This window comes from Lampris incognitus, chromosome 13, assembly GCF_029633865.1.
Source record: "Lampris incognitus isolate fLamInc1 chromosome 13, fLamInc1.hap2, whole genome shotgun sequence".
Taxonomy (NCBI): Eukaryota; Metazoa; Chordata; class Actinopteri; order Lampriformes; family Lampridae; genus Lampris; species Lampris incognitus.
In genome coordinates, this window is record NC_079223.1 from 22667907 (window position 1) to 22695056 (window position 27150).

The 27150-nt window shown below is 43.3% G+C and overlaps 1 protein-coding gene across 1 annotated transcript in view; it reads left to right on the forward strand.

The window, feature by feature from the left end:
• Window positions 1-27150, forward strand: part of LOC130122476 (pro-neuregulin-3, membrane-bound isoform) — a 583791-nt gene that overhangs the window by 532473 nt on the left and 24168 nt on the right. Inside the window, exons 6-8 of the mRNA XM_056291408.1 lie at window positions 482-505; window positions 16981-17083; window positions 23368-23494. Coding sequence (XP_056147383.1) covers window positions 482-505; window positions 16981-17083; window positions 23368-23494 — 254 coding nt within the window. The remainder of the gene's footprint in view (window positions 1-481; window positions 506-16980; window positions 17084-23367; window positions 23495-27150) is intronic.

Here is a 27150-nt window from a genome sequence, read left to right on the forward strand (position 1 = left end):
CCGGGTGCTCTGGTTTCCTCCCACGGTCCAAAGACATGTACTGTGAAAATGGCTTGTATCACTAAAAATTTTATTTTTGGCAAAATTACCACAACACACTGTTTCTCTGAATGGTTTTGCAGAGCAAAAAACAAAGCAGCGCTTAAATATGATATGGTGTGTTATTCAGGCACAGAGAATAAACTGGCAATTGTGAACGTTGAGTTTGTGTGTGTGTGTGTGAGCTTCTGTAACAGTGCCAGCATGTGTCTTCTGATGCTATGTGACAACTGATGAGGGACCAACAGAGAAGGTTATGTAAATCAATGGCAAGTCAACGGCCATCCAGCTATGTGCTCCGACACAATGCTAACACACTGTTTCTAATGATTTATTTTGTCCCTCTCTCTCTTTCTCTACCTCCCCTCCCCTCCCCTCCCTTCTACCTCCCCTCCCCTCCCTTCTACCTCCCCTCCTCTCGCTGCGCTGCCCGGAACAACAGATCACTTAGGCATCGAGTTTATGGGTAAGGAAGCTTATATTTTCTGCCATCTACACGAGCCATGCCTTTTAATGTCAACAGGGCCTTCATGTCGCATTAGCACTGATTGTTTACACACTGCATGTTTTCATCACGGCACTCATCAAAATGCACTTGAAGACACGTTCAACCACGCAAACATAATCAGGAGCATCATGGCATCATTATGGAATATGACATTAGATAATTGGCCTCATAGCCATGGTAACATAAGATGTGGCGATGTAATGCATGCCATGTGACTACACATTCAGAAATACCACATATCTGGATTTCTCTGTGTCTCTGTCTCCGTCTTTCTCTCTCTCTGTCTCTCTCTTTCTCTCTCTATCAATCACTCGCTTTGTGTTTTCCTCTCTCACTCTCTGGTTCTAGCTTTGGATGTGTCCCTCTTTCTCAACACGTTTTAAGTTTTTTTCTGTCTTAATTTTTATCCTCTCTCTCTCTCTCTCTCTCTCTCTCTCTCTCTCTCGCTGACATTGCTCATGCAGTGTCCTTTCAGAATACCAATGTGCTGTAGTCTCCTTGGAAACAGTGAGAACAGGGAGGCTAGCAGGGTACAGTGAGGCGGTTTTTATGATGTTGGCATTGTTAGCAGTTACACTCCTCAATCCTGTGTGTGATTGCGTGTGTGTGTGTGTGTGTGTGTGTGTGTGAGTACCCGCACGCAAGTCTGCAGGCGTGGCACATATGCTCAAAGGTCTGTGTTTGCCAAGCACTTGCACATCAGAGTTTTATGTGACTGTGTATGTGTGTGTGTGTGTGTGTTTATACCCAGCACACAAGCCTGTGAGGCTGTGTGGGCTGTGTGCCAGTGTTGCCAGGCTCTCTCCTGTTCTTGCATTCTTGTCTTTCCTTCCAGGCTCTGTGATGGGTATCACCTCTGAAGGATAGTAGTTATCAACATGGAGGCTTACTGTTAACTATCCATCACTCTCTCCATAGGTAGTTGTAGGCCCACTCCATGATGACAGGTTGGAGGTAAAAAAAAAAATATATCATGTATTGGGAAATGTCAGCCCCCCCATGGTCTCTGATATCATTAACTTTTTCAAAGCTGCCCAGCTTTTGGTACAAGACCACATACGCACACCCATCAGGGGAAGGTCTCAATCACTAAAATATCACTGCTCACAGGAAGAAGATACCCTGTGCTCTTTCTACCCCTGCATGGCCACTGTGAATTCAGCCAGCATGAAGAATAGCAAAGATACACTGGCTTTGAATCGAATGACATTTTTGGTATTATTATCTCATAAGTTTCCCATGTTTTAGTTCAGCGAATTGACTCTTACAAGCTTTTTTCTTTGTCAAACCATCAACTGTAGCCATGCGATTTCCCAGCTTTTTCCCAGAGGAGTGTTAAACAATACACAGACAAAGTGCCACGTTCTTACTACTTGTGCACATTACCTAAAGCCAGTTCAGTGAGGATAAATTACATAGGGCATGACAATATTACATCAGAAATGAAGTAATGTCCCCCTTTTAGCAGTGCTTAGGATGACTCTCACCATTGATATGGAGCACATTCTTGCGTGAAATGGCATGAGGTTAACAGGGTTGTTCAATGAGCAGAGACACAACTTGATCGGCATTGATTATTTGGAAAAGGCGAAATGGACAATAGCTTTAAGTTGGATCATATCACAGCACATTTATGCAGACAGCAATTCACAATGATGCTGATGCATTCGCTGGGTGAAGAGACTGAAATGGCAGTGTCTTTGCCGGCAAGGAGGCTTCGTTTGGTTGTCTGGTTGAAGCAGACGAGTCAATATATGACGGGAAACCATTGGAAAGAGTGCTTCCTTGAATAGACTAAATGAAGGTCAGATAGGGAAATAATTAAATAAGGCTTGCTAATTGAATTTGTGCTTAGTTAGTTTCCACATCCGCTCACGGTTGTTGGTTTCTTCCTGAATACAACAATATGTGTTGTAACGGGGCTTAAAAGTTACAGCTGGTAACTTTTTTGGTGTTTTATTTGGTAAAAATGCCATAATATCCTTTCAGCTAGCAGTAATATAAGTGGTCTGAGAATGAATCGGGATCTCAGCGTTATCCCCTGCCTCTGTATTCAGGAATCTGAAAATGCTACCACGCCCATAAGTTTTGACCAATCAGGGGCCTCTCTCTGGCCTCTCCGCCCTGATAGGTTGAGGGGCTGTCCCTACTTCCTGTCAGTCATGTTGCTGTCTGAGTTTCCTGAGCGTTCACGAGAAATCCATAACAATGGCGGACAACGAAGCTCAGGCAGCGTTGTTGGAATCAACTCCTAGTAAATTTCCAGTTCCTCCGATGCCAACAACTGCATATTCAAGCAAAAATAAAAATACTGGAGCTCCTTTCTGTTGCATTAGGTTGTTATTTCTGTGTTACCACCGCCGGTAAAAATTAACTCACATGAATGAGCCTGAGTTTTGTTTGGGGGAAAGGCTGGCTGAGGAAGGGAGGGGCTGGAGAAGGAGCAGGAGGGGAGGGGGTGTGGGTGTTTGTGTTCACAATCTCTCGAAATCTCTCTCGCGCTTTTCTCCAAAGTTACCGACTGCAGCTTTAAGGGTGAAGAATGTCATTCTTATCTTGCTGATCGATCTCAACTTGGCAAATTGATAACATGTAATCTGGTCAGGTTTAACGCACTCAGATGTGTGTGTTAACTGAGAGACACACTATTACTACTACTACTACTACTTTCAGCTGCTGCCATTCAGGGCCACCACAGCAGATCATCCATTTCCATCTCTTCCTGTCCTCTGCAGTTTCCTCTGTCACACCAGCCACCTGCATGTCCTTCCTCACCACACCCATAAACCTCCTCTTTGGCCTTCCTCTTTTCCTCTTCCCTGGCAGCTCCATATTCAGCATCTTTCTCCCAATATACCCAGCATCTCTCCTCCACACATGTCCAAACTTGACTCTCTTGCTTTGTCTCCAAACTGTCCAACTTGAGCTGTCCCTCTAATATACTCATTCCTAATCCTATCCTTCTTCGTCTCTCCCAATGAAAATCTTAACATATTCAACTCTGCCACCTCCAGCTCTGCCTGCATCCTGTCTTTTCATCAGTGCCACTGTCTCCAAACCATGCAACATAGTTATACCAATACATAGTACAATGAATGCAAACAGAAATAACTGGGCTTTAAGATAACATTATATTAGATATCATGGTGCAGTGGTTAGCGCTGTCGCCTCACAGCAAGAAGATTCCGGGTTCGAGCCCCGGTGTAGTCCAACCTTTTGGGGGGGGGTCATCCTCTGTGTGGAGTTTGAATGTTCTCCCCATGTCTGCATGGGATTCCTCCGGGTGCTCCAGTTTCCTCCTACAGTCCAAACACATGTAGGTCAGGTGAATCAGCCATACTAAATTGTCCCTAGGTATGAATGTGTGTGTGTGTGTGTGTGTGTGTGTGTGTGTGTGTGTGTGTGTGTGTGTGTGTGTGTGTGTGTGTGATGACCTGGCGGCCTGTCCAGGGTGTCTCCCTGCCTGCCGCCGAATGACTGCTGGGATAGGCTCCAGCATCCCCACGACCCTGACAGCAGGATAGGCAGTTCGGATAATGGATGGATGGATGGATATTTAGATATGATTTTTTTCCCCCATTTTCCCCCCAATTGTACCTGGCCAATCACCCCGCTCTCTGAGCCATCCCGGTCGCTGCTCCACCCCCTCTGCTGATCCGGGGAGGACTGTAGACTACCACATCTGTCCTCCGATACATGTGGAGTCACCAGCGCTACTTTTCACCTGACATGGAGGAGTTTTGCCAGGGGGACGTAGCGCATGGGGGGGATCATGCTATTCCCTCCAGTCTCCCCCCCCCCCGAACAGGCACCCTGACCAACCAGAGGAGGCGCTAGTGCAGCGACCAGGACACATACCCACATCCAGCTTCCCATCCACAGACACGGCCAATTATAGTATCTGTAGGGATGCCCAACCAAGCTGGAGGTAATACGGGGATTTGAACCAGCGATCCACATGTTGGTAGGCAACGGAATAGACCGCTATGCTACCCAGACACCCCCCTTAGGCGTATGTAAAAAATAATATGTAATAGATAAGCCCCATAGGCTTATTTAGGCTTATGTAGTCTTGGCCATTTTTCACTTTGTGGGCGACACATGCACAATAACATACTATTACTATTTAAGGCTTTAGTGTAACAAAGATGTCAATGTGATGCTAGTTGACACTGTTCTCAGGCAACCCATGCCACAGATTTAAAAGGAATTTTGCACAACACATTAAACAAAAAAATTAAATGTACATCTTTCCCTTTCCATGGATGACATATCCTTTTTGAGGCATCAGAAAAACACGGGAAATGTCTACAGTTTAATGTATTCTGCTTCATTATACATATTTCCTATAGCCAAGTGAAAGGCAAAACAATCATACTGCATCTCATCAGTCATGCAGGCATCAATATTTCCTTTTCATTGGAGATCATTGGGGTCTGACTGGAAGATTTTCTCCCTGGTTGTAAATCAACATCAGAGCAAAGTGCTGCAGGCATACTTTTTGGGTGGGGATCTCAAGCCGAGGTGATTCTCTACAAGTAAATGTGGACTGTGGGTGTGTGGTTTTCTCAGAAAGACACAGTTTGGCCAACAGTTATTAAGAATAAAGCTGATTGGGCAAGTGTGTTTGTGTTCATCCTTGCCTGCATTGCCTACATATAGTATTTGCATGGGCACATACTCATATGCATGTGCATTTGTATAAATTTCATTGTCTCTTCATATTGGTGGCAGCAGTTATCAGAATCAGAACCCCGGGGGGAAATTGAGTAATAATAGTTAATATCAATTATGTCTAAAATAAAGATTTAACAGCATTTTTTTCCATATCTGCTCTGCAAATGAAAGCGTGACAAAGTGTTCCCATTTACCTCTGCTTGACTTTCACAGCTTAACGACTGTGAAAAACATTGTGACTGCAGAAAATTAGGCAAGGGCTGATCAATGGCAATTTAAATATAGAGAATGTGTGATAGCAAAAGGAAGGACAGACTGCCATGTGGCAAAGTGGCTCACAAATGAACATCTGAATAGATATGACTGAGTCTGATATGGCCTAATTTAACATTAAGGGGGCTATATGTAATGTATATACTAGTGTATAGCAGGCAGCATGGTGGCGCAGTGGTTAGCGTGGTCGCCTCACAGCAAGAAGGTCCTGGGTTTGAATCCCAGGGTTGTCCAACCTTTGGGGTCATCCCAGGTAGTCCTATGTGTGGAGTTTGCATGTTCTCCCCGTGTCTGCATGGGTTTCCTCCGGGTGCTGCAGTTTCCTCCCACAGTCCAAAGACATGTGGGTCAGGTGAATTGGCCTTGTCAAATTGTCACTCGGTGTGAATGTGTCGGCCCTGTGATGGATTGGCAGCCTGTCCAGGGTGTCTCCCTGCCTGCCACCCAGTGACTGCTGGGACAGGCTCCAGCATCCCACAACCCTAAGTAGGATAAGCAGCTTGGATAATGGATGGATAGCTAGTGTATAGCGGTAACGGATGCTGAATGTAAGTTCTTCAATCATTGAGTTACCAAGACCCCACACCCCTCCCTCCTCCTCCAGAGATTTGGATGTTTTTGTTGCTCTTTGAAGGCCTGTGAAGCTCCGGACCCCAGAGACGTGGCTTGTGCTTGCAGTCCTCCGCAAACCATGTCGTGTACGTAGCAAGCTGGTATCTAATGAAGGCAAATGGCAGATGTCAGCAAAAGTACCACCTTTCCATTTAAATTTGCTCATCTTGTCCCTTTTGATGGATGTTTTTGGTTAACACCACTGAAAGATAGCAGTAGACACTACACTGCACTGCACTAGCAGCACTTAGCTAGAAATATAGCCCCTTTAATATTAGATCGATATCTCAAAATGCCCTTAAGATAAACTCCACCACACCTTTTTTAACATTTACACCATTCTTAGCATTCTTAGTATTGCTATGCATCATTCTTTCTGTCTATATTGTGTATTTATTGTAATCCCATTTCCTTTTTCGGCACACCATGCAAAAGAGTGCACGTGAGGGATAAGGCAAATGCGCTTCTAATACCAACAAAAATATTTTTTCGTTATCATCAACTGAGTCATGTTTAAGGCTTTAGCCGAAGGCAAAAATACTGACGAGGTTTCTGCTGCAGGAAATGTTGCTATCATGACTCATTCACTTTTGCTGTGGGGAAGGGGTGATGACATAGGCGGATTATGAGACAATGGGCCCCTGTGCACGGATGCGTAAAAGGGTTCGCCCACCGGCAGGGCAGGTACACTGACTTACAGCCAAACAGCACAATAACTAAATTCCCCTGTAGCTAAACAGCATTTATAGTGCACATACACACAATTAACACCAACAGCATATTAACTAAGACATACAATCACTTGCAGTTTCCTTCAGTCTTTCAGTAGGACTTTTAGGGCTCTGTTAATGACTAAGCCCTTTGACTATGCGACAAGAAATGCAAAGTTAATAACAGCGACTTCACACAGAGACTGTGGGGCCCCTTGGGCCCCTGGAGCTGGGCCCGGTAGGCCTGTTTGGTAATCCACCCATGGGTGATGACTGGTGGGACTGGGCTGTTTTAGAGTTCAGTAAGACTGAATTGGCGGGAAACTTCATGAGTCATGACACGTTTGACTCTTTTGGAAGCAGTCGTTAAGTTTCCAGCCTGTGGGTGGTCCTTTCTCACTAATAGAAGCACGCTGTGCCAGGTGGAATGATATCTGGTATCCCACTGTTAATGAGAAGAGAAAGTAACACAATCACCTCTGGAGGGGGTCAGACTGATCCAGTGGCATTTGGATGGTAATCTCTTGCCATCTGTGTTTACATTGATTTGGTGAGCTGAACAATATATTAAGAGCTAGATCTTATGACAAGGTGTAAATTGAGTGGAACCCCTGTTGAAACACTGTTACCCATAGCTTTATTTAAATGGTGACTGATTGGATGGGGTGGCATGGTGGCACAGTGGCGCAGCGATTAACGCGGTCGCCTCACAGAAAGAAGGTCCTGGGATCGAGCCCTGGGGTACTCCAACCTTGGGGGTAATCCCGGGTCATCCTCTGTGTGGGGTTTGCATGTTCTCCCCGTGTCTGCGTGGGTTTCCTTCGGGTGCTCCAGTTTCCTCCCACAGTCCAAAGACATCCTAAATTGTCTCTAAGTGTGTGTGTGGGCCCTGTGATGGACTGGCGGCCTGTCCAGGGTATCTTGCCGCCTGCCACCCAATGACTGCTGGGATGGACTTCAGCATCCTGTGACCCTAAGTTGGATAAGTGGTTTGGATAATGGATGGATGGATGATTGGATGAAAGACGTTACGCTGAAATCTGTTGTCTAAACTTTAAATGAAATGACTGGCATCATGAATGTTGAGACTACAAATGATTTGTTCATGTTTTCGTACGTAACCACAGGAAAAAAATTAGATATGTGTTTCGTTGAGGTTTCAGTACATTGTGGAAGTTGGGAGAGAACATAGACGAACAACTTCTCTTTGACTACCCGATTGCATGTGTTATTTCCCTTTTCACAACCCCACCTCCACTAACATGGCGCTGTGTTATCATGGCTACACCCTGAGCCCTTAAAATGAGCATGTTTACTTAATACAAACAACAAGCTATGGTGAATTATGTCCATAAGTCCACTACAATATCTAATTTCCATCTGTAATCATAACTTTTCAACAGCAAAAAGAATAGAACAAGGTTTACAGTCCAGACAACTGCAGACCTCGTCTGTAGTTGCAGGTGAAATCAAGGCTATTAGATGAAGAACATAAACAATTCCACAAGACAGACATGCAAGAATAGGATTTTTATCCACATTCAGCTATGTTTATGCCAGTACACGAGAGGTCATGGTGGTCAGGCGTTAGCTTGGTAATGCTCCCTTCTTCTCCTCCCCTGCTGTCAAGTCTACATTTCTTATGCTTTTGTCATTTCTCCAACTCACCTGTTCTCCCTCTCAACCACTCACCTCACAGCCGGGTAGATGTTGCACAAAGGAAGAGCTGACATTGAGAAGGGGTACTGGAGTGCTGCGGAGTGCTGTTTTTTTGTGCGTGCTCCCTTGTTTGCATGCCTTTTAACCTTGCCATGTAGACTCAAGCCATCTTACCTGGGCTGAATGTCAGCATGTCCCTAAGACACAACATCAGAACGCCCTCTCAGCCTGTCTGTCTCTGGGTTTCTGTCAACACTACGGGGTGTGTGTGTGTGTGTGTGTGTGTGTGTGTGTGTGTGTGTGTGCGCGCAGAGATCCATATAGACCTGTGTCTTTAATAAAGAACAAACTGTAGGAAGGATGGCACAGCGCATAGAGACAAGCTGCAAGGTGGTTTATTTATACAAACTGAAAAGTGACAAAAATAGTTTATGGCAGGGTTAAGGACAGACTTATTCTGAATCATATTGAAGAAGAGCAGGTTTCTGTCTCAACAGGAGGAAGTGGCACATACACAGGACAGTTTTTGTCCCTTTCAATGGCACAATCAAAGCCCGATGCCCTAGTTGGGAGCAAAGAAAATGTGGTGAAAAACCAAGAATTTCAAAATATCCCCAAAATATCCCCTCCACACAAAAACTACCCTAACCGCTGTAGTTTTTGTGTTTTCAAATATATGTAAGTGACCGGCATTCTCCCGGGAGGCCAGACCAGCCATAGCCAGCATCTTGATAACGTGACTCGCGCAAGAAAAACTTGGTCAATTCCCCAAACGTGTATGGTTAATAAATTAAATAAATACCTGCACTATCAAGAGCCAAATTCAGTTCCCCCTCCTTTCCTTCAAACATAGATGAAACTGCCATAGGAATGCATTGGATACTTCGTGGTGCCAGACAAGAAAATTTCAGTGACATCGTGTCCCCCAGCACGATTTCATAGATTAAATTTCGTGACTATGACACAAAATCTCGTGATACCCGGTTGGTGGGTATGTGTCCTGGTCATTGCACTGGCGCCTCCTCTGGTGGGTCAGGGCACCTGTTCGAGGAGAGGGGGAACTGGGAGTAATGGCGTGATCCTCCCATGCGCTGCGCCCCCCTGGCAAAACTCCTCACTGTCAGGTGAAAAGAAGCGGCTGGCGACTCCACATATTGGAAGAGGCATGTGGTAGTCTGCAGCCCTCCCCGGATCAGCAGAGGAGGTGGAGCAGTGACCGGGATGGCTCGGAAGAGTAGGGCATTGGCCAGATACAATTCGGGAGAAAATGGGGGGGAAATCCAAAAAGTCTGTGATATATCTCCTTTGGTGACTCCCCAGGTGGTATGTATATTGGCCAGAACTGAAGTCTGTATGTTTCAGAACAGATGTCAGATTTTGTAAGGAGTGTATCCTTGAGAGCTGAATATTGGTTGGAGGCCTGCTTGTTCATTGCAGAGTATGCTTCAGGAGCCTTCCCTGTCAAGAGAGGAACGAGTCTGCAAGACAGTACAAATCTAGGGCCTACCCCAAATTCTAGCCATTAGTTCATAACAGATAAGAACATCGTCAGCATCTTTGCCCGGTTGAAAAGGAACCATTTTGGACTTTGGCGTAACATCAATTCAGGGGAGGCTGCTGGACCAAGTGAATGAAACGTTTGAGAAGTGAAAGGAGGCTTTGATAGATTGAGGGTGGATAGGTTTAGGGGGTGATTTCTTGAGGCAGGTGTGGACAGTTGCAAAGAAAGAGCTATGATCAGATAGATTTGGGTTGCTATTGGGGAAACACCCCCCCAGCGGTAGCTCAGTCGACCACCTCAGCAGCATTAAGACAGAACAAGCCTCGGGTACAAATTATTATTTTATAATCTAACCCCACGCATTTGGCACAGTCCAATTCTGGTACTTGTGGGTCACATAGATGAGTGATGAAACGTTTCTCTCAATAAATGTTGTGTCCAGAGGAACTGATTCACCTTTCTTTGACAATCCTTTTAACAGTTCTAACACTGCCACAATCATGTATTTAAAACATTTATAAATTTTAAGCAACAATCAAAGAGAAAAGAATGTTCATGTTCTTTTCTTTGGGGGGGGCAGGATTTTTACCCCCTTTTTCTCCCCAATTGTATCCTGCCAATTACCCCACTCTTCTGAGCCGTCCCAGTCACTGCTCCACCCCCTCTGCCGATCCAGGGAGGGCTGCAGACTACCACGTCTCCTCCGATACATGTGGAGTCGCCAGCTGCTGCTTTTCACCTGACAGTGAGGAGTTTCGCCAGGGGCATGTAGCACATGGGAGAATCACACTAATCCCCCCCCCCGTTCCCCTCCCCACCGAACAGGCACCCCGACTCAGCAGAGGAGGCACTAGTGCAGCGACCAGGACACATACCCACACCCGGCTTCTCACCTGCAGACACGGCCAATTGTTTCTGTAGGGATGTCCGACCAAGCCGGAGGTAACATGGGGATTTGAACCAGCGATCCCCGTGTTGGTAGGCAACGGATTAGACCGCCACGCTACCTAGATGCCCAGCATGTTCATGTTCAGTCACAAAGTCTCTTGTTCCAGTTTAATAAATGTGTCAGATACAGATATTTGAACTTTTTTTCAGCATTTCCCACCTTTATTTGATAGCGATAGTCGAGAGAGAGGGAATGACATGCAGCAAAGGGCCCGGGTCAGACTCAAACTCAGGCCGCCGCGGTAAGGACTCAGCCCTATTTGTGGTATGTGCTCTACCAGGTGAGCCACCGGGGTGCCCCCCATATACAGATATTTACTGTAACATTATTGATCAAGTCAGGGGTGTGGGCGCTAGAGCCACCACCAACACATCCATTATTTTTCTCACCTGAGTCTTACCCATCTGCAGTTTTGGAAGTTGGTGTCAGAAATTGGTTGCAGGCCGATGTTTGTGTTTGCTCAGCTCTGCTGCTCACACCCTCAGCAAGCACACACAGAAACCTGCTTCAGACATGGGGGAGCTTCAAGTCGGTTAAGTGAATATAAGGAGCAATGACATGGGACACATAGTTTGTGGTTGTGTTTGTGCACACATGTGTTTTTGGGGTTATTCTGTGTGTGTGTGTGTGTGTGTGTGTGTGTGTGTGTGTGTGTGTGTGTGTGTGTGTGTGTGTGTGTGTGTGTGTGTGTGTGTGTGTGTGTTGGCTTGCATTTACATTGCGGTGTGCATCTAGTATTTCCTTATCTCAGCGAGTTTATTTCAAAATACCATATAGTAATATTCTATTGACTAATGTTGACTATTGCCAAGGTCTGTAAGCTAACAGGAATCTGTTTTTAACACTTAGGAAGCAAGTGAAAAAATAAGATATAGTTTGTTGGGGGGGGGTAGTTTTGGGCTAACTTTAACACATCACTGATTTACAGGAATGAAAATGGCTCTTTAAATCAGTGGGGAAAATGAAATCACCTTGCACTCTTGGTGTCAGTAACTTGGGGATTACAATTTGAGAGACATATTTCCCCGGGGAAGAAATGAAGATAGGAGCTGTATTAGCGCTATGTGCAAGTAATGGCTTTTTGATGTGTCTACATGATGGGCCAATATGTTGTCGGTTCAAACACACAATAAAAATGCAATTTTCCTGTAGTCATTAGTAGATGAGCTAGATTTGAGGAAGGTTATTTCTTGTGTATTGATTCTTTTCTTCTTCTTTTCTTTTTTTTTTTTGAAGTCACATCTCCTTTATGGGCAGAAGAATTTTGTGGACTATATACTGAACATGTATCATTACGTCCGGACAAAGAGTTCAAGGCAACCCGTCCAATACTGCCATCATCATCTTTGGTCTGAAATATTAATCATGTTTTTTTCTATTTTGGTGTTGTAAATCAGCAGTTGTTGGGGGGAGTGTCAGGAGAAACTGGGAGAAGAAGTGGAAATAAATGGAAACTGTGACCTTTGCAACTCCTCAGATGGAAGAAGAACATGCTTTCTCCCTCGCATTGTATGATTTATTCACTTCAGAAGAGTGTGATTTCTACATAGATGTGCTCAAACAAGGAGGCAGGTGATTGGTTGGACTCTTTGACCTTGGCAACATATTAATCTATGGCCTCACACCAAGCGTGTGTCATACATACTGTACATTTGTGTGTGTGTGTGTGTGTTTGATAATGTTTGTGTGTGAGAGGAAAAGGGAGAGGGTGATGACGACGCTTATCTTTGTGCACATGTTTTATGCAATCGACAAATCAGTCAAATTTTAATCCCTTTTTGCACATCAAAATGCAAATGGATTTAAGTATGCGCAAGACAATAGTGTGTGTGCATGTGTAGGAATATGAACAGCGGTTTAGGTAGGTTGGTTTCTTGTTGGAGTTTGCAGATTAATAGCGCTGGGGCAGGATACGGATCTAGAAAAGGCTAAGTGAGAGACAATTGACGTTGGGGTTAACTCTGATTGGCTATATTGCATTATGTCAGCCTCATATCACCCAGAGAACTTTGTATATCTGTGAAAGTGCCGTGGTACATTCTTGTGTGTGTATGTCCCTGTGAACACAGCGGGCAGGCATACATGCGTTTATGTGTGTGTGTCTGTGTATAAAATAATTGCCATAGGATGGTTGTGGCAAGCCAAAAAGAAGCAGTGCTTTCTGAGAAAGCACCACCATGCCCAATGTAATCGCCTGCTTCGCTTTCTCCACCCCCACCCCTCTTTGTCTCCACCCCATCCTCTCTTTCTTGCAACTGTCTTTTTCATCTTTTCATCCCTGTCTCTACATCTATCCTTTTCTCACTTGTCCCTCCCCTATGCCTCTCTCTCTCTCTCTCTCTCTCTCTCTCTCTCTGTTTCCTTCTCTCATCCTCTCACCCTGCAGTAGGCTGTAAGTATTCATTCCCATAGGGAAGCCTGCAGCTCCCTCTAATGATATAATTATAGCCCATGAGCTAATCTGAGGACTCAGGCTGGTCAGGGATATCAAAACAACAAAAAGGAGTGCAGCAGAGGGGGGGGGGAACACTGCGGAACAGACATGAAACAACAGAGAGAAAGAGGCGTACAAAAGGAGGCATAAGCAGACAGAAAACAAACTTAGCAACATCTGTCTGCTTTAATTCTAACGTTTAGGAAACACCCGTGGACAATACCTGTTGTAGCACTCTTTCCAGTTTGTGACTGTGCTGCTACACAGTTAGAACTTGATATGACTGAATGATGAATGGCACTATGATGGCTTGGCGGCCTGTCCAGGGTGTCTCTTCACCTGCCACCCAATGACTGCTGGGATAGGCTCCAGCATCCACGTGACCCTGAGCAGGATATGCAGTTTGGATAATGGATGGATGGATAGATGGATGAATGGATGAATGACTCATGCTAGTGACTGCAAATAAAGAGCCAGTAAAACTAAAATATCTGTTCCTTAAGTCCATTCTTGTGTAGAATTGATGATTGCATGGGTGTTGCCATTAAAACTGTTTTCAACCACTTGGGGAACTCCCCGGTCTGCTTGTGTAAATGCTCTGACATCACGCAGAGTACGGCTTAGGGTAAAGGGATCACATGCCATTAAATCAAATATTTTTACACAATTTTCTTGCACTGAAGGACACTAAGTCTAATTTGTACTCACTTGCTTCCTTGTCACATTCTGCCATCTCATCTGGAGGTGCTGATTTCAGATTAGACATTTTCTCTCTTCTGTACACAGACACAGATGGAGTTCCCCTCAGTATCGAGTCCACGTGACGGCATGCAGCAAAGAACATGGCAGCTCCCTTGCGGCAGTAGAACAGAGATGCAAAATCGATCTCAGCTTTCTCAGAAATGGTCAAACATGCCTGAAACGTATCCTATGGGCTATTAATATAACAGGTTACCAACCCAGCATGTATTTATTTTACATTTACTGTTCCTTTAAAGTGCCGTAACATGTTCATCAAAACTGTGTTGGTCCATGGACTATCTAACTTTAATTTATACTAATGAAAGTTTGTCACAAAATAAAGGTAACGGAGCATTTACATTAACAGAGACCCATTATGTTTACATGAGATAAAAAAAACTAGCAGTAGTATGGGGTACCTGGGCAGTTGCTACAAGCAATCCAGTCCTTGTATAAACAAAGTGAGAGCTGTGTCCACATTCTCAGCACAAAGTCAAACACATTTTCGGTGGGTGTCACACTCCACCAAAGTTGTCACTGGTCTCCGATTCTGTTTATGATAGTCATGGACAGGATCTCAAGATGCAGCCAAGGTGAGGAGTCTGTCCATTTTGGGAAACTCAGAATTGTATCTCTGCTCTTCGCAGATGATATGGTTTTGTTGGCTTCATCAGAACGCGACCTCCAGCGCGCACTGGGGCGGTTTGCAGCTGAGTGTGAAATGCCTCCAAGTCTGGGGCCATGGTTCTCTACTGGAAAATGGTGGATTGCTCCCTGCAGGATGGGATGAGTTGTTGCCTCAAGTGAAGGAGTTCAAGTGTCTCGGGTCTTGTTCATGAGTGAGGGTAGGATGGAGCAGGAGATTGACAGGCGGATTGGTGCAGCATCAGCAGTAATGTGGACGTTGTACTGGACCGTTGTGGTGAAGAGGGAGCTGAGCCAGAAGGCTAAGCTCTCAATTTACCAGTCAGTCTTCATTCCAACCCTCACCTATGGTCATGAGCTTTGGGTAGTGACCGAAAGGGTGAGATCGCAGATACAAGCGGCTGAAATTAGTTTCCTCCATAGGGTGTCTGAGCTCGGCCTTAGAGATAGGGTGAGGAGCTCAGACATCCGGATGGAGCTCGGAGTAGAGCCACTGCTCCTTCGTGTCAAAAGGAGCCATTTGAGGTGGTTCAGGCATCTGATTAGGATGCCTCCTGGGCACCTTCCTTTGGAGGTTTTCCGGACACATCCAACTGGGAGGAAACCCCGGGTAGACCCAGAACTCGCTGGAGGGACTACATGTCCAATCTGGCTTGGGAACGCCTTAGGATCCCCCAGGAGAAGCTGGAGGGCATTGCTGGGGAGAGGGACATCTGGAGTGCCCTACTTAGCTTGCTGCCACCACGACCTGACCCCAGAGAAGCAGCTGAAGATGATATGGAAAAAAAAAAACTATCATGACTTGTACTAATCAGCAAAGATTAACTACAACATTGATAAACCATTCAATATTATCAATACTGCAATGAACAAATATATATGTATTTCCAAAATGTAAATTTGAAAGATGTATTTTCTTAAACTCGCTCTTGCAAAATCATTCCTCATTAACGCTTAGGGATTTCAGCTGATGCACCGTATGACTTTTTGTATTTTCTGCAGAAGCAGTAACCTTGTTGTTGGAGAAGCATTACACGTGTAAACGTCTAGATTGGCTGTGAAAGTGTGGGAACAATATGTCCGTAGCTAACACCGTTCACATCTGAATTTGAATACAGTGGCGATGCCCTTCAGCAGGACACTGCAGCCTCTGCTTCAATTATTTTCCCAGGTTGAGTTGTGCAGCAGGTTTTCGCTGAGTGGAGGTTGTTAACAAACCTGCCCTTGGTAGAACAAAAGTTGGAAATATTAATTTAATTTTTTTCTCCCCACCCCCTTTTTTCTTTTTCTTTTTTTACGCTCAAGCGGCTGTTAAATTGTAGCCACAGTGAATTTCTCTCACTCACCACCATATTAAATCTAAACACCTCAAGTCCTCTGCCCTCTCTTCCTCTCCTCACTTCAAGGTCTGGGCTTCACTGAATAAAACTTGATTGATCACCTGTTAATGCATCTGAAGGCAACTATGATTTACTTGTTCATTGCAAACGAGACCGCTTTCATTTTTCTCCACTAATGGCATGTGTCAGAGCCATTTTTTTTAACCTTTATTTAGACAGGTAATCTCATCGAGACACGGGGTCTCATTCTCAAGAGCGACCTGGCCATAATTCTTGTCTTGATGCGTTCAAGCTCGATTACATGTAACATCCACTTCCAAAGTATAGTTTAAATCTATCCAAGCATTACTTGAACTAACTAGGCTGACAAAACATGCAGAAGGGCGGTTGGTATGCATATGAATGGAAGAGTTTCTCTGAGAAATGTAAGTGGTTGTTTGGGTGGAGTAAATGTGTCTCGAGTCATTGTTTTAACAACTTGAGTACACATCAGGTAGTGTATTTATCACAATAAAAGCTGCAGTCGCAAAAATGGTAAAAGAATCCCTGGAAAGGAATTTGCAGCCAAGATAACGAGAAACCCTGGAGAACCGTTATTGCTATTTACATTATTTCAAATGGCTGTCCGGATACTGTAAACAGCAACATGAGGAGTCGAAAGTGGGTTTTATTGCTAATCTCAAAACCATGTTTAATTCTCTCAGATGGCTGTGGAAATTTTTTTTCCCCTTTTCCTTGCAAATATTAGATAGGAGATCTCAGTCGAATACACACATATACAAACACACACGCTGTTAATGTGAGCTTGTGTTCTACTTCTCACATGTTTGAAAGCTGTGTTTGCTGTTCAGACATAATATGGCTCCCTCTTCTCTGTGTTTTCTTCCTGTAGAGAGCAAGGAGGTGTCCAAGAGACAGGTCCTGTCAATCACATCCATCGCTATGGCGATCAGCCTCCTGGGTACCCTCTGTATGGCTCTCTACTGTCGCAACAAGTGAGTAGATGAAGAGTCTCTCTCTCTCTCTTTTTATCTCTAGCTATCCTTCTGTCACAAACATACATTCATACACACCCAGCTAGCATATGCAAAATTCAACACAAGCTCTTATGCTGACATATTCACACATGTGGACAGATGGGCACAAATTCAAGCATGAAATTAACATATATATTAAAGATGCATGTAGTTCACATGTGGTTCACATGCACATCAAACTGAAAGGAAAATATAAAGGGGGCTATTTATGTATGTGCTTCTTGCTTTCAATGACACAAAAAATAAAATGGCTTCAAAAATTACTCTTCTTTCCAGAAATATTACGGTCAAAATAAGTTTGACAGCAAACAGGGTTAAATACGAATACATAGGTGACTTGTACACACGTAAGTGAATTGTATACATGGTGGCCGCCCACCATGGTAAGATCATGACCGACCATGTCAAGTTGGTTTTAGAATAATTTTATTTTTACCCAAGTTTTCCTCTAATCATTCAGCAGTCAGGACTGTCCATGCTGTGCATCGAGGCGTAGACTACATGCAACTACAGCACAATAAACAATACGGAGATCCCACTTTCACGCACCGCTCCACATTGGTGCCATTCCTCATCTCCAATAACTGCAGCTCCTCTGTCAGGCAGCCAAGCATCTGATAGTGACAGGTCTGAGAGCTAAGGTAATTTAGCGTTGACTTCAGCTCAAGTCAAGATGAGTTATGTTATATCTAATGATCTCCCTAGGTGGATGCAGCCATGCATAGTGTTCCTGTGGCTGTTTGCGTAATTGTGTTCAGTCATTTAGCAGGAAAGACAACCTCATCTAATGCATTCTTATATACTTTAAATGATTTGTGTCATCTAGTAGTTATTTCTGACTGAATAACTGCTTTAATTTTGAAGTTGAATCTGTTCCTAGAAGTCTGGATTTGTGTTTTTTTCTATTATTTTCAAATTCAAATGTCTTTATGTCAAACATGCAAAATAAAAGAAAAATTACCAAGTGTAAATAAAACAAAAAACAACAACAAATGATAGAAATAAAACCAGAAGAATTCAACAAGAATGCCCAATAGAGAATCTAACAAAAATTATATGTTCGAAAAGGAGCAGGAGGAAGTTACTACTTATAATGTCCTGCCCCCTCTCTAACGCTCAGTTAATAAATCAAAATAATAAACTTAGTTTTTCACACATCAGAGTATGTCATTCTCAATATCTATCTCACAATGACTCAATAAAAAAATATAAAGTAATGAAAAATAAAAACGATAAAAAAACAAAAATGAAAAACAATAACAATGATTTCCAAGAAACAACAATTACAGCATCCACTATGGGTGCCATGGCCATGAGAAGAGCAAAACCTCCTCCACATATTGTACCTCATTAAAAAAAAAAAGTACCTCTTTAGAATTGATTTAAACTTGTGCTTTCCTTGAGTTCTTTGAAATACACATACTTTTGCGAGTAATACGAACACAGTGTTTCTTAAAATTCAATTTTCTGCTTAAATTGTACCCCCCCCCCAATCTGAGAACAATTGTTGTATGTTGCAAGGAAGCAGATTATATCTTGCTTTGTACAACATTTGTGCAGTCTTGAATTCTACCAGGTCCATGAACTTCATAGCCCGTGAATTTAAAATCAGTTTGTTAGTGTGTTACCTATATCCTACATTGTTTACTATCCTTATTCCTCTTTTTGTAGTACACACAATGATTGTAGGTTGCTTTTGTAGGTGTTCCCCCATACCGCCACACTGTAATTAAAATATGGCAATACAAGTGAACAATACAGACTGTACAATGCTTTATGATCCAGAATGTGCCTTGCCTTTCTCAGAACTCCTTTTTACATACATTTCAGGAAGAATTTTTCTTCTACAGGAAGATCCACCTGGATCCAAACACCGCTGAATATTGTATATAAGAAATATACGAGAAACACTGTTGTAGATTAACTAAATCTGACAGAAAATACTTTTTTCATTCAAAGGAGACGTCACCTCAGGCTCGTCAAATAAACCGAGGCCCTGAATGTTTTGTAAGAAATAGCCAACCTCATGCTGTGCCTTGTCAAATACCACGGTTGAGCTGCTGCGGTCTGTGATTCTCATTATGTGCACACAGACCGACAGCTTAACATGAACACATAGTAAAGGTCAACTCATCTCATTGCTGCATGCGCATTGTCTCTTTCACTCTATTCTCCCCCATACTCTCTATGTCTTCCCGCACTCTCTCCATCTCACCCCCTGAATCTGCATATTTCTAGGGTACACACCCTGTGCAAATTAACTGCCATGTGAAGAGTCAACGATTCTTTGTATATTTTGCCTAGAGAGATTGCACCCTCTCTGCTGGATGGGTCAAACATCGAATATGCAATGATAGTCTGCCATTCGAGGCATATGAACCATATAGGACCCTGTGATAGATGGCACTGTAATTCCAAAGACTCCCGCTGTAATACAATGATATGAATGAGTGAACAGCTTAACAGCACGATAATCAGATCAAGACATGATTGACAGCCACTTTGAATGAATCTATAAGTGAGTCAGAGAGCTCTCATGTCCCTGAAGATGCTGCATACAGATTGTGGGAAATGTGCACATAAATCTGATAAACGTGAATTAGGTTACTCAGATTTAAAGGATGCGAAGAAATTTAAAGGATGAGGAGGGCAGGATAAGGAACGAGTATATTAGAGGGACAGCTCAGGTTGGACGGTTTGGAGACAAAACAAGAGAGGCAAGATTGAGATGGCTTGGACATGTGTGGAGGAGAGATGCCGGGTATATTGGGAGAAGGATGCTGAATATGGAGCTGCCAGGGAAGAGGAAAAGAGGAAGGCCAAAGAGGAGGTTTATGGATGTGGTGAGGGAGGACACGCAGGTGGCTTGTGTGACAGAGGAAGAGGCAGAGGACAGGAAGAGATGGAAACAGATGATCCTCTGTGGCGACCCCTAACAGGAGCAGCCAAACGTAGTAGTAGTAGATTTAAAGGGTGCATTTTTACCATGCCATAAGGCAACTATGGTAACAGTGCTCACTTTGGAAATGCTTTGGAAATTAAACTGCAAACAAGATAGGAGTAGCTGTCTAGGTCCAGTTCTGCATTGGCACTGTCAAATTAGTCCGATTTGAATACCACAATAGATCCAAGATGTTCTTTTCTTGTTTTCCAAAATGTGAGGAACAATAAGTATAATTTAATTCACTTAACACAGCAAATGTCTTGGATTATGTATCCTTGCGCTAGCAGGCATAATTGAAACAAATGCCAAGCCCATGTAAAACAGCCTTCAGAATGGGAACAGCGATTCTGGCTGGGAGAGCGGAATTGAGAGATGTGAGGTTCCACTGAGGGCCGCTGGTTATTGATACAAACTGCCTCTCATCCCCCACCATTTCATTTGCTGCCGAGTTCTGTAGATGTGTCAGAGAACGATATGCACCCAGGTGGGTGCGACACATTGGCAGATGAGTTTCCCCCCCTTCACTGTGAAGCGCTTTGGGTATCAAGGTAAAGCACTATATAAATGTAATCCATTATTATTATAATCCATTATGTTCATCACCATTGGGAGGTCAGAGCACAGTGTCAGCTACATAACAGCACCACACAGAGGTAGTGAGGATTCAGTGTCTTTGCTCAAAGACATCTCAGCAGTGTAGGTGTTTGGTGTCACGGTGGCTTTGGCCCAATCCCCAGCCCGACCCCTAGTTTTGGGGTGCCCTCTGCTGGGTAGTGGCCTTTCAGGACGGAGCTACAAGGGGTAGGGTTTGAACTCTTTACCTAGGAAATGGGACACCACTTGTTACGTCATCACCGTCATCGTTACATCTACTGCTTGGAATTTCATTTGTTGACTGGTTTGCCCAGGAGTCCCTGGAATGTTACAACATGGTTATAACATTATAGTGCTAGACATTTTATATTAAAGCCTGTTGCTTGCTACCATTATCAACGATTATAGTGACTAATCTGACCAAATTTGCAGGACAGATTAATCTATTGACAATAGCCAGGAATCATGTTTATGTAGTCCAGCCCATAGAAATGTATGCTTTGCACTGATATCAGTTGAGCAGAAAAGGGCAAAAAATTTGCTGCTGGATCATTTTTCAAGCTTTATACATGGGACAGGGAAATAACTGTACTGGCACTCACAAATCGTCATTTACACAAAGTTCCATTGACATCGTGAAGAGCAATTTTTTTCTGAAATGCTTGTTATAACGATCCAATTACATATTCCTTTGCCTCTACATTAAACTACGATATTCCAACGGATTTTTAAAGTTTTGCAAGATTATTTGCAAAGATATACAAATTTATGGGCTTCTTTCCCCAAACTGATAGCCATGTTCCATGTTTCAATGCTCTGTTTGGAGGCGCTACATGACCACTACGAGACACCCTACCCTACGTGGCCATGCACAAAACAGAGTGGTAGGGCGGGGGGGGCATTGGGCCTTTAACTCAGAGCTCCCACCTGAAGGACACTCTCCATTTCCACTCCACCGCCCTGCTTCCTGCCTACATGTGGTATAAAATCAACTGGCAGTCTTGAGGCATGGCTGGGTTTTTAGGGGGGAAACGCTGCAGAGCCAGGACTCACCAAGAGACAGGTCAAAAGAATCATTAAGATCATCAGCTGTAAGTAATCGATTTTGTTGCTAAGGGACCAAACAGTGTAAAGATCGAAGCAGACCCCAGGAGGTACAGCTTGGAAAAATCTTTTTTGGATCATCCCTCCCGCTTCCCACTTAGCTCTTCTCAGTCTCAGAGGAGCATTTGGCTTGAGAGACGGAGTTAACCTCTCTGCTATCATGTCATTATTTGGAAAGCCCACAGGAGAGATCAGAAATTCAGAATGAAATACCACCAACCTTGACATCCAGAAACAACTCCTGGTTAATGGAAAAACAATGAGTTTTGGCATTTTGTTGTCCGGTAATAGCATTTTAATGTAAAAGCAAGGATGTGCATATATTTGAATGCAAACAAATGCAACAAAATGTTTATATAGTCATTTAAATTTGGCCTGTGAGCCCATTTCGTGTATGTTATCGGGGTTTTCTTGGAACACTGTGGACGGAATTGAATGCTTCATTTCTGTTCGATCCTTTTTGCTGACATCTCTAGTATGATGGTCGGAATTTAAAGCAGAGCAGCAATTGAGAAAGATGACCTCAAACGCTCTCGTCCTGACAAACGGTGAACAGCATGTCACTTGGCAGCATTTATGGGGGTCATTTTCCTATAATTTCGTTACCTTTGACCTTCAAAAAAACACACACACACTCAAAAGTAGGGCAATTTCCACAGTTTATACCTGACTGGAAAATCTTGGAATCGATAAGAGACTCATTAAAAATGAGAATAGCTAAGTGGTACCAGGATTGGAATTGGTATTGATTAAATCCTCTGAGAGCCCATTCTGACCTGGGACTGATACAAAACAAATCTGATACTCAGAGGTTTCTCTTGGTCTTCTCCTGGTACACCAAGAGGACCTAGGAGATTGTGACTCCAGGTTTCGATAACCACTCTCCCACACCTCATTAGGACGAAGGCGGAGATGATCTTCGCTCTCTATACCGCTTTGAAATCCATACCCAGTTGCCACAATACATGACACCGAGGCCCAGAAAGCATACATACGCTTGGCCAAACATACCATAAGGGAAAAGGTTAAATCTAGATAAGATGATCCTGTATTATCTCAGAAACATATAGCATAGGAGTGTTTCCAGTTTCTCCTCAATTATAGCCACGAAGACGGTTTTTTTTCACAGCACTGACCTCCTCATTATTACCTGACAGTAGATAAGAGGGTAGAGAAATTGAGTTTGGCCGCATACATTCTATGCTAGTTTACATTGAATACAGCAAGGAAAAGTCAGTCCAAGGTTGTTGAGTCCAAGGTTGTATGAGAAATGCCCCTCCATTTTTCAATAAATCTTCAAATTGCTAAGCAAACAAGGAATGGGATGCAATGGGGGCAGCTGATATTTGGAAACGGAGTAGTTATAGCTGGTGAATGAGAATACTGTAGATATGTCTGAATGGTTGAAACAGTGACTTGGGGTTTTATATATTTAGGTCAATAGGTTGCTTACCTTGAAGGTGTGCGGCTTTACCGATGCACTTTGGGTGCGCTAAAAGATTTATTGTAAAAACTACATTTAAAGGGCATCGTACATTATTATTTGTCAATATATAAATGTTTCTTTCTATTCTGTCTGCTTCTTTTCTCTCTTCTGTAGGAGGCGCAGAGAGAAGCTCCAAGCCCACCTGAAAGAGTCTCGCAGCCATAAGAACTACAGTGCCAATGCTCCGAACGCCCTGGACGCCAAGGCTGGGACCGCCAACACCAACATGCAAATGCACAAGGTGACTGCTGTTCTTTTCTCTTTTGAAAGGATTAATAATAATAAATCAATCTTATATAGTACTTTTCTAACACTCAAAGTCGCTTTACAATAAACGAAGTGAAAAAGACAACAGATAAACATAGCACAAACATAGAGGGGTGGATGGGAAGGGGGGCTACGAGACGGAGTAGTGGCAGCCACACACGACGCCAGCAGTACTCTCCCACTTAAACAGATACAAAAGGCAAGAAAAACAAAACACAACAGCACTGTAGATGTTGATTTTCTGTAGGGGTTTACTCCCGTAGCCTATTCCTCTCCCGAGGTATCCACTAGGTAGTGGCACTATTTAACCCATAGCTGGGGGCTAGTTTGTGGGCATCAGGGAATAGCCACACACTGGCGGGCCTGCTTACTGCACGTCTAGGGGCCAGACCTCCTCCGAGTTCCTTGTAGTTCAGCCAGGGTCCAAGGTGTACCCAGTTACCGTGTGTCGCCACGAGGAGGCGCTACTTAGGGCTTGTTGGTTAGTGAGGTATGTCCACACATGTATTGATGTGTGGATGACACTAGCATTTCTGTGGCTATTTCTTGTCAGGTGATCCTGCTTGTTCTCATTTAGAGTAACATTGCGTTTGCAATGTTTAGAGAGAAGAGTAGACAGACCTTGGAATGTTTTGAATTGAGTTTGATAGAATATCAAAAAATCTTTAAAAAAAATTTTTTTTTAAATAGCATCTAAATTTTGGTGAAAGACTAAAAGGATACTTAAGTTATTCCATACAATATTGTCCTTTGTCATTCAGATTGTTTTCCTTCCTTAAAAAGAGGAACCCATGTAAAGTCAAATATGTACTCTTGCAGGTGGAGGACCACTAGTTCAGTTCACTTGCATCGAGATGATGCACAGAGACAAAGCAACTTAAGCAATATCAAAAGAACACCTGGATAATATACACCTGGCAAGAAAACAGAAAAAAATTTGCAAACATTTTCTGGGAATCTGAAAAAACAAGTCATCATTAACCAGTGATAGAGAAACTGAAGTCTTGATGCTTGTTATTGTATTCAGTACCAGCCACAAGACCGTGTAGTTTTGAGCCATGTCTTAAGCATTGCATTTCAAAGCCTTGTTTCTCCATATCCACATTGTCATCCATTCATCCGTCCACTGGTGTTTGGCAAGCAGTTCTTTGTTCTTGCGATCATTCGATGGTTTGCGAGTCAGAGGCTTTGCTACCATCATTATTGATCATTTCTCCAGCAGTCTTTTGTCGACAGATCCATTCATACTGTGCTGCTCCGAGTCCCTGACACGAAAGCAGTGCCCTTAATTTGAATGTCAATCAAACTCAGAGAGAGGAGGAGAGAGAGAGGGAGTGTGTGTGTGTGTGCACGCGCGTGTGTATTGTTATGCATAAATAAACTTTAACCATCCAAACGCATCTCCATCCAGATTAACAGGCAGTATAGGTCTCTAGAGTGCCTGTCCAGTGCAAAACAAGGCTGTTGTGGATTAATACAAAACTCTGTTTAACACAGGCCCACCCACAGAAATGTCTGGGCCCCTGAAAAGATCCAGTGAATGCCCCCCCCCAAAAAAGAGTCTGTGTTACTCATATCAACGCATTCATGTGCTCTCTCTCCTACTAAACACATACATGTAAACTGAAAGAGACTTAGATAGACTTACATAGGCATGGGCACACACGCACACGCACCATAATAGAACTCTTTGACACACTTAAACACACCAAGGTCAACAAAGATCTGCTACACTTACACCACACATTTCTTAGTAGAAAATGCAATTTCTTACCTTACGGCTTCATGTTTGCATCACAACCATCTTCCTTGTCTCACTGGATGCAAAGCCCCTTATAATAATAGTAATAATAATAATGATAATAATGTCTTTAAATCCATCAAGTCCATCTCTTTAGCCAGCTCACACTCAATGGCAAGTCTTACATTTAGGAAGAACATGATTACTGCTGCAGCACGGAGGCGCAGTGGTTAGCGCAGTCGCCTCACAGCAAGAAGGTCCTGGGTTCGAGCCCCTGGGTAGTCCAACCTTGGTCGGTCGTCCCAGGTCGTCCTGTGTGGAGTTTGCATGTTCTCCTTGTGTCTGCATGGGTTTCCTCTGAGGGCACTGGTTTCCTTCCACAGTCCAAAGACATGTAGGTCAGGTGAATCAGCCAAACTAAAATTGCCCCCAGGTATGAATATGTGTGTGTGTGTGTAAGCCCTGTGTGATGGCCTGGCAGCCTGTCCAGGGTGTCTCCCCACCTGCCACCCAATGACTGCTTGGATAGGCTCCAGCATCCCCAGAACAGGATAAGCGATTCAGATAATGGATGGATGGATGGCTGATTATTGCTGGCCTCCATGGGCCCTCCCTAGTGGCTGGGCCCCAGAAGGCTCTCCTCGTGTTTCCCCCTTATGGGTGGCCCTGGTTTGACATATTGTATTTTTATCCCTCCAAGGCCAATGTAAGCAAGTCTTAATGTACAATGAAGCCAAGTGGTTTATACATACATTGTGTACACAGAGAACCGCCACTATAACTGAATCTGTGTATGAGTGCAAACATGACACGGCGGGTGGAATTGCCAAGTGGTGTATTTATACTCTCTAGGTGGACTTAAGAAATTCAAGAACTGGGCCCCAAAAGAAATCTAAAATAAGAATTTATATGATGAATTTCATTTGAATACTAATTTTGAAATACATCTTGAATTGTTAAGTGCTGAAAATAATTCAAAAAAATGTCAATTGCCATAAGTAGTGAGACACGTTTCAAAAGAAAGTACAAAACAGGGAACAACATAGAAAATAAAAAAATAAAAGCAGAAGTTAATGAAGGCCTGTGGATATGAATGTGTTCAAGAAACTTTGCAGGAAAGATTTTCTATGAAAGTCAGCTTTGGTCAATAGCCTGAGCTTTCAAGGGGCCAAGGGACTTCTGAGGATCTCAGGTTGCAATCCAGCTGTAATAGGAAATACATTAGCTCGAGTGTTACTTGGAGCAAACCTACCAGACCCCTCACTTGTTCTACAAGGGTTTTAAAAGCAAGAATTAAAAGAATTTGCAAATGGCAGCAGTCACACAGATAGGTATAGATAGCAAAAACCTGATAGGAAAATTCAGATGGATGCATATGATCAAGTGCCTACATTATGCATAATGTATACATACGTTATACGTAATGTATGCATTATGCATACATTATGTATATATTATCTATATGTTGTCTATATATCTGTATATTTTTAATCTTGTTTGTACCACTGGGGAATTGCACTTAATTGTACAGCTGTGCAATGGCAAAAAAGGCATTCATTCATTCATTCATTCAGTCATTCATTCATGTAAGCATATCTCCGCAAAGATTTCTCAGTTGCAAGTTAATGCTGTCTCAATTATACCAAAATCAGTCAGAAGGGAGGACCTCATTAGCTTAGGATTATGTCTTCCTGTCCGTCCTGTGTCATAGCATGTGTTTACAAGTGTGCGCGCACACACACACACACACAAACAAACTGACACTCATAAAATTATTAACCATAATTTCAAATACAATGAAGGGTTATTTTCATTTTCAATATGAAATGGAGAATGGAAAAAACGGAAATATTAATAATGTAAGGGCTACCCATGGGAGGAAATATTTT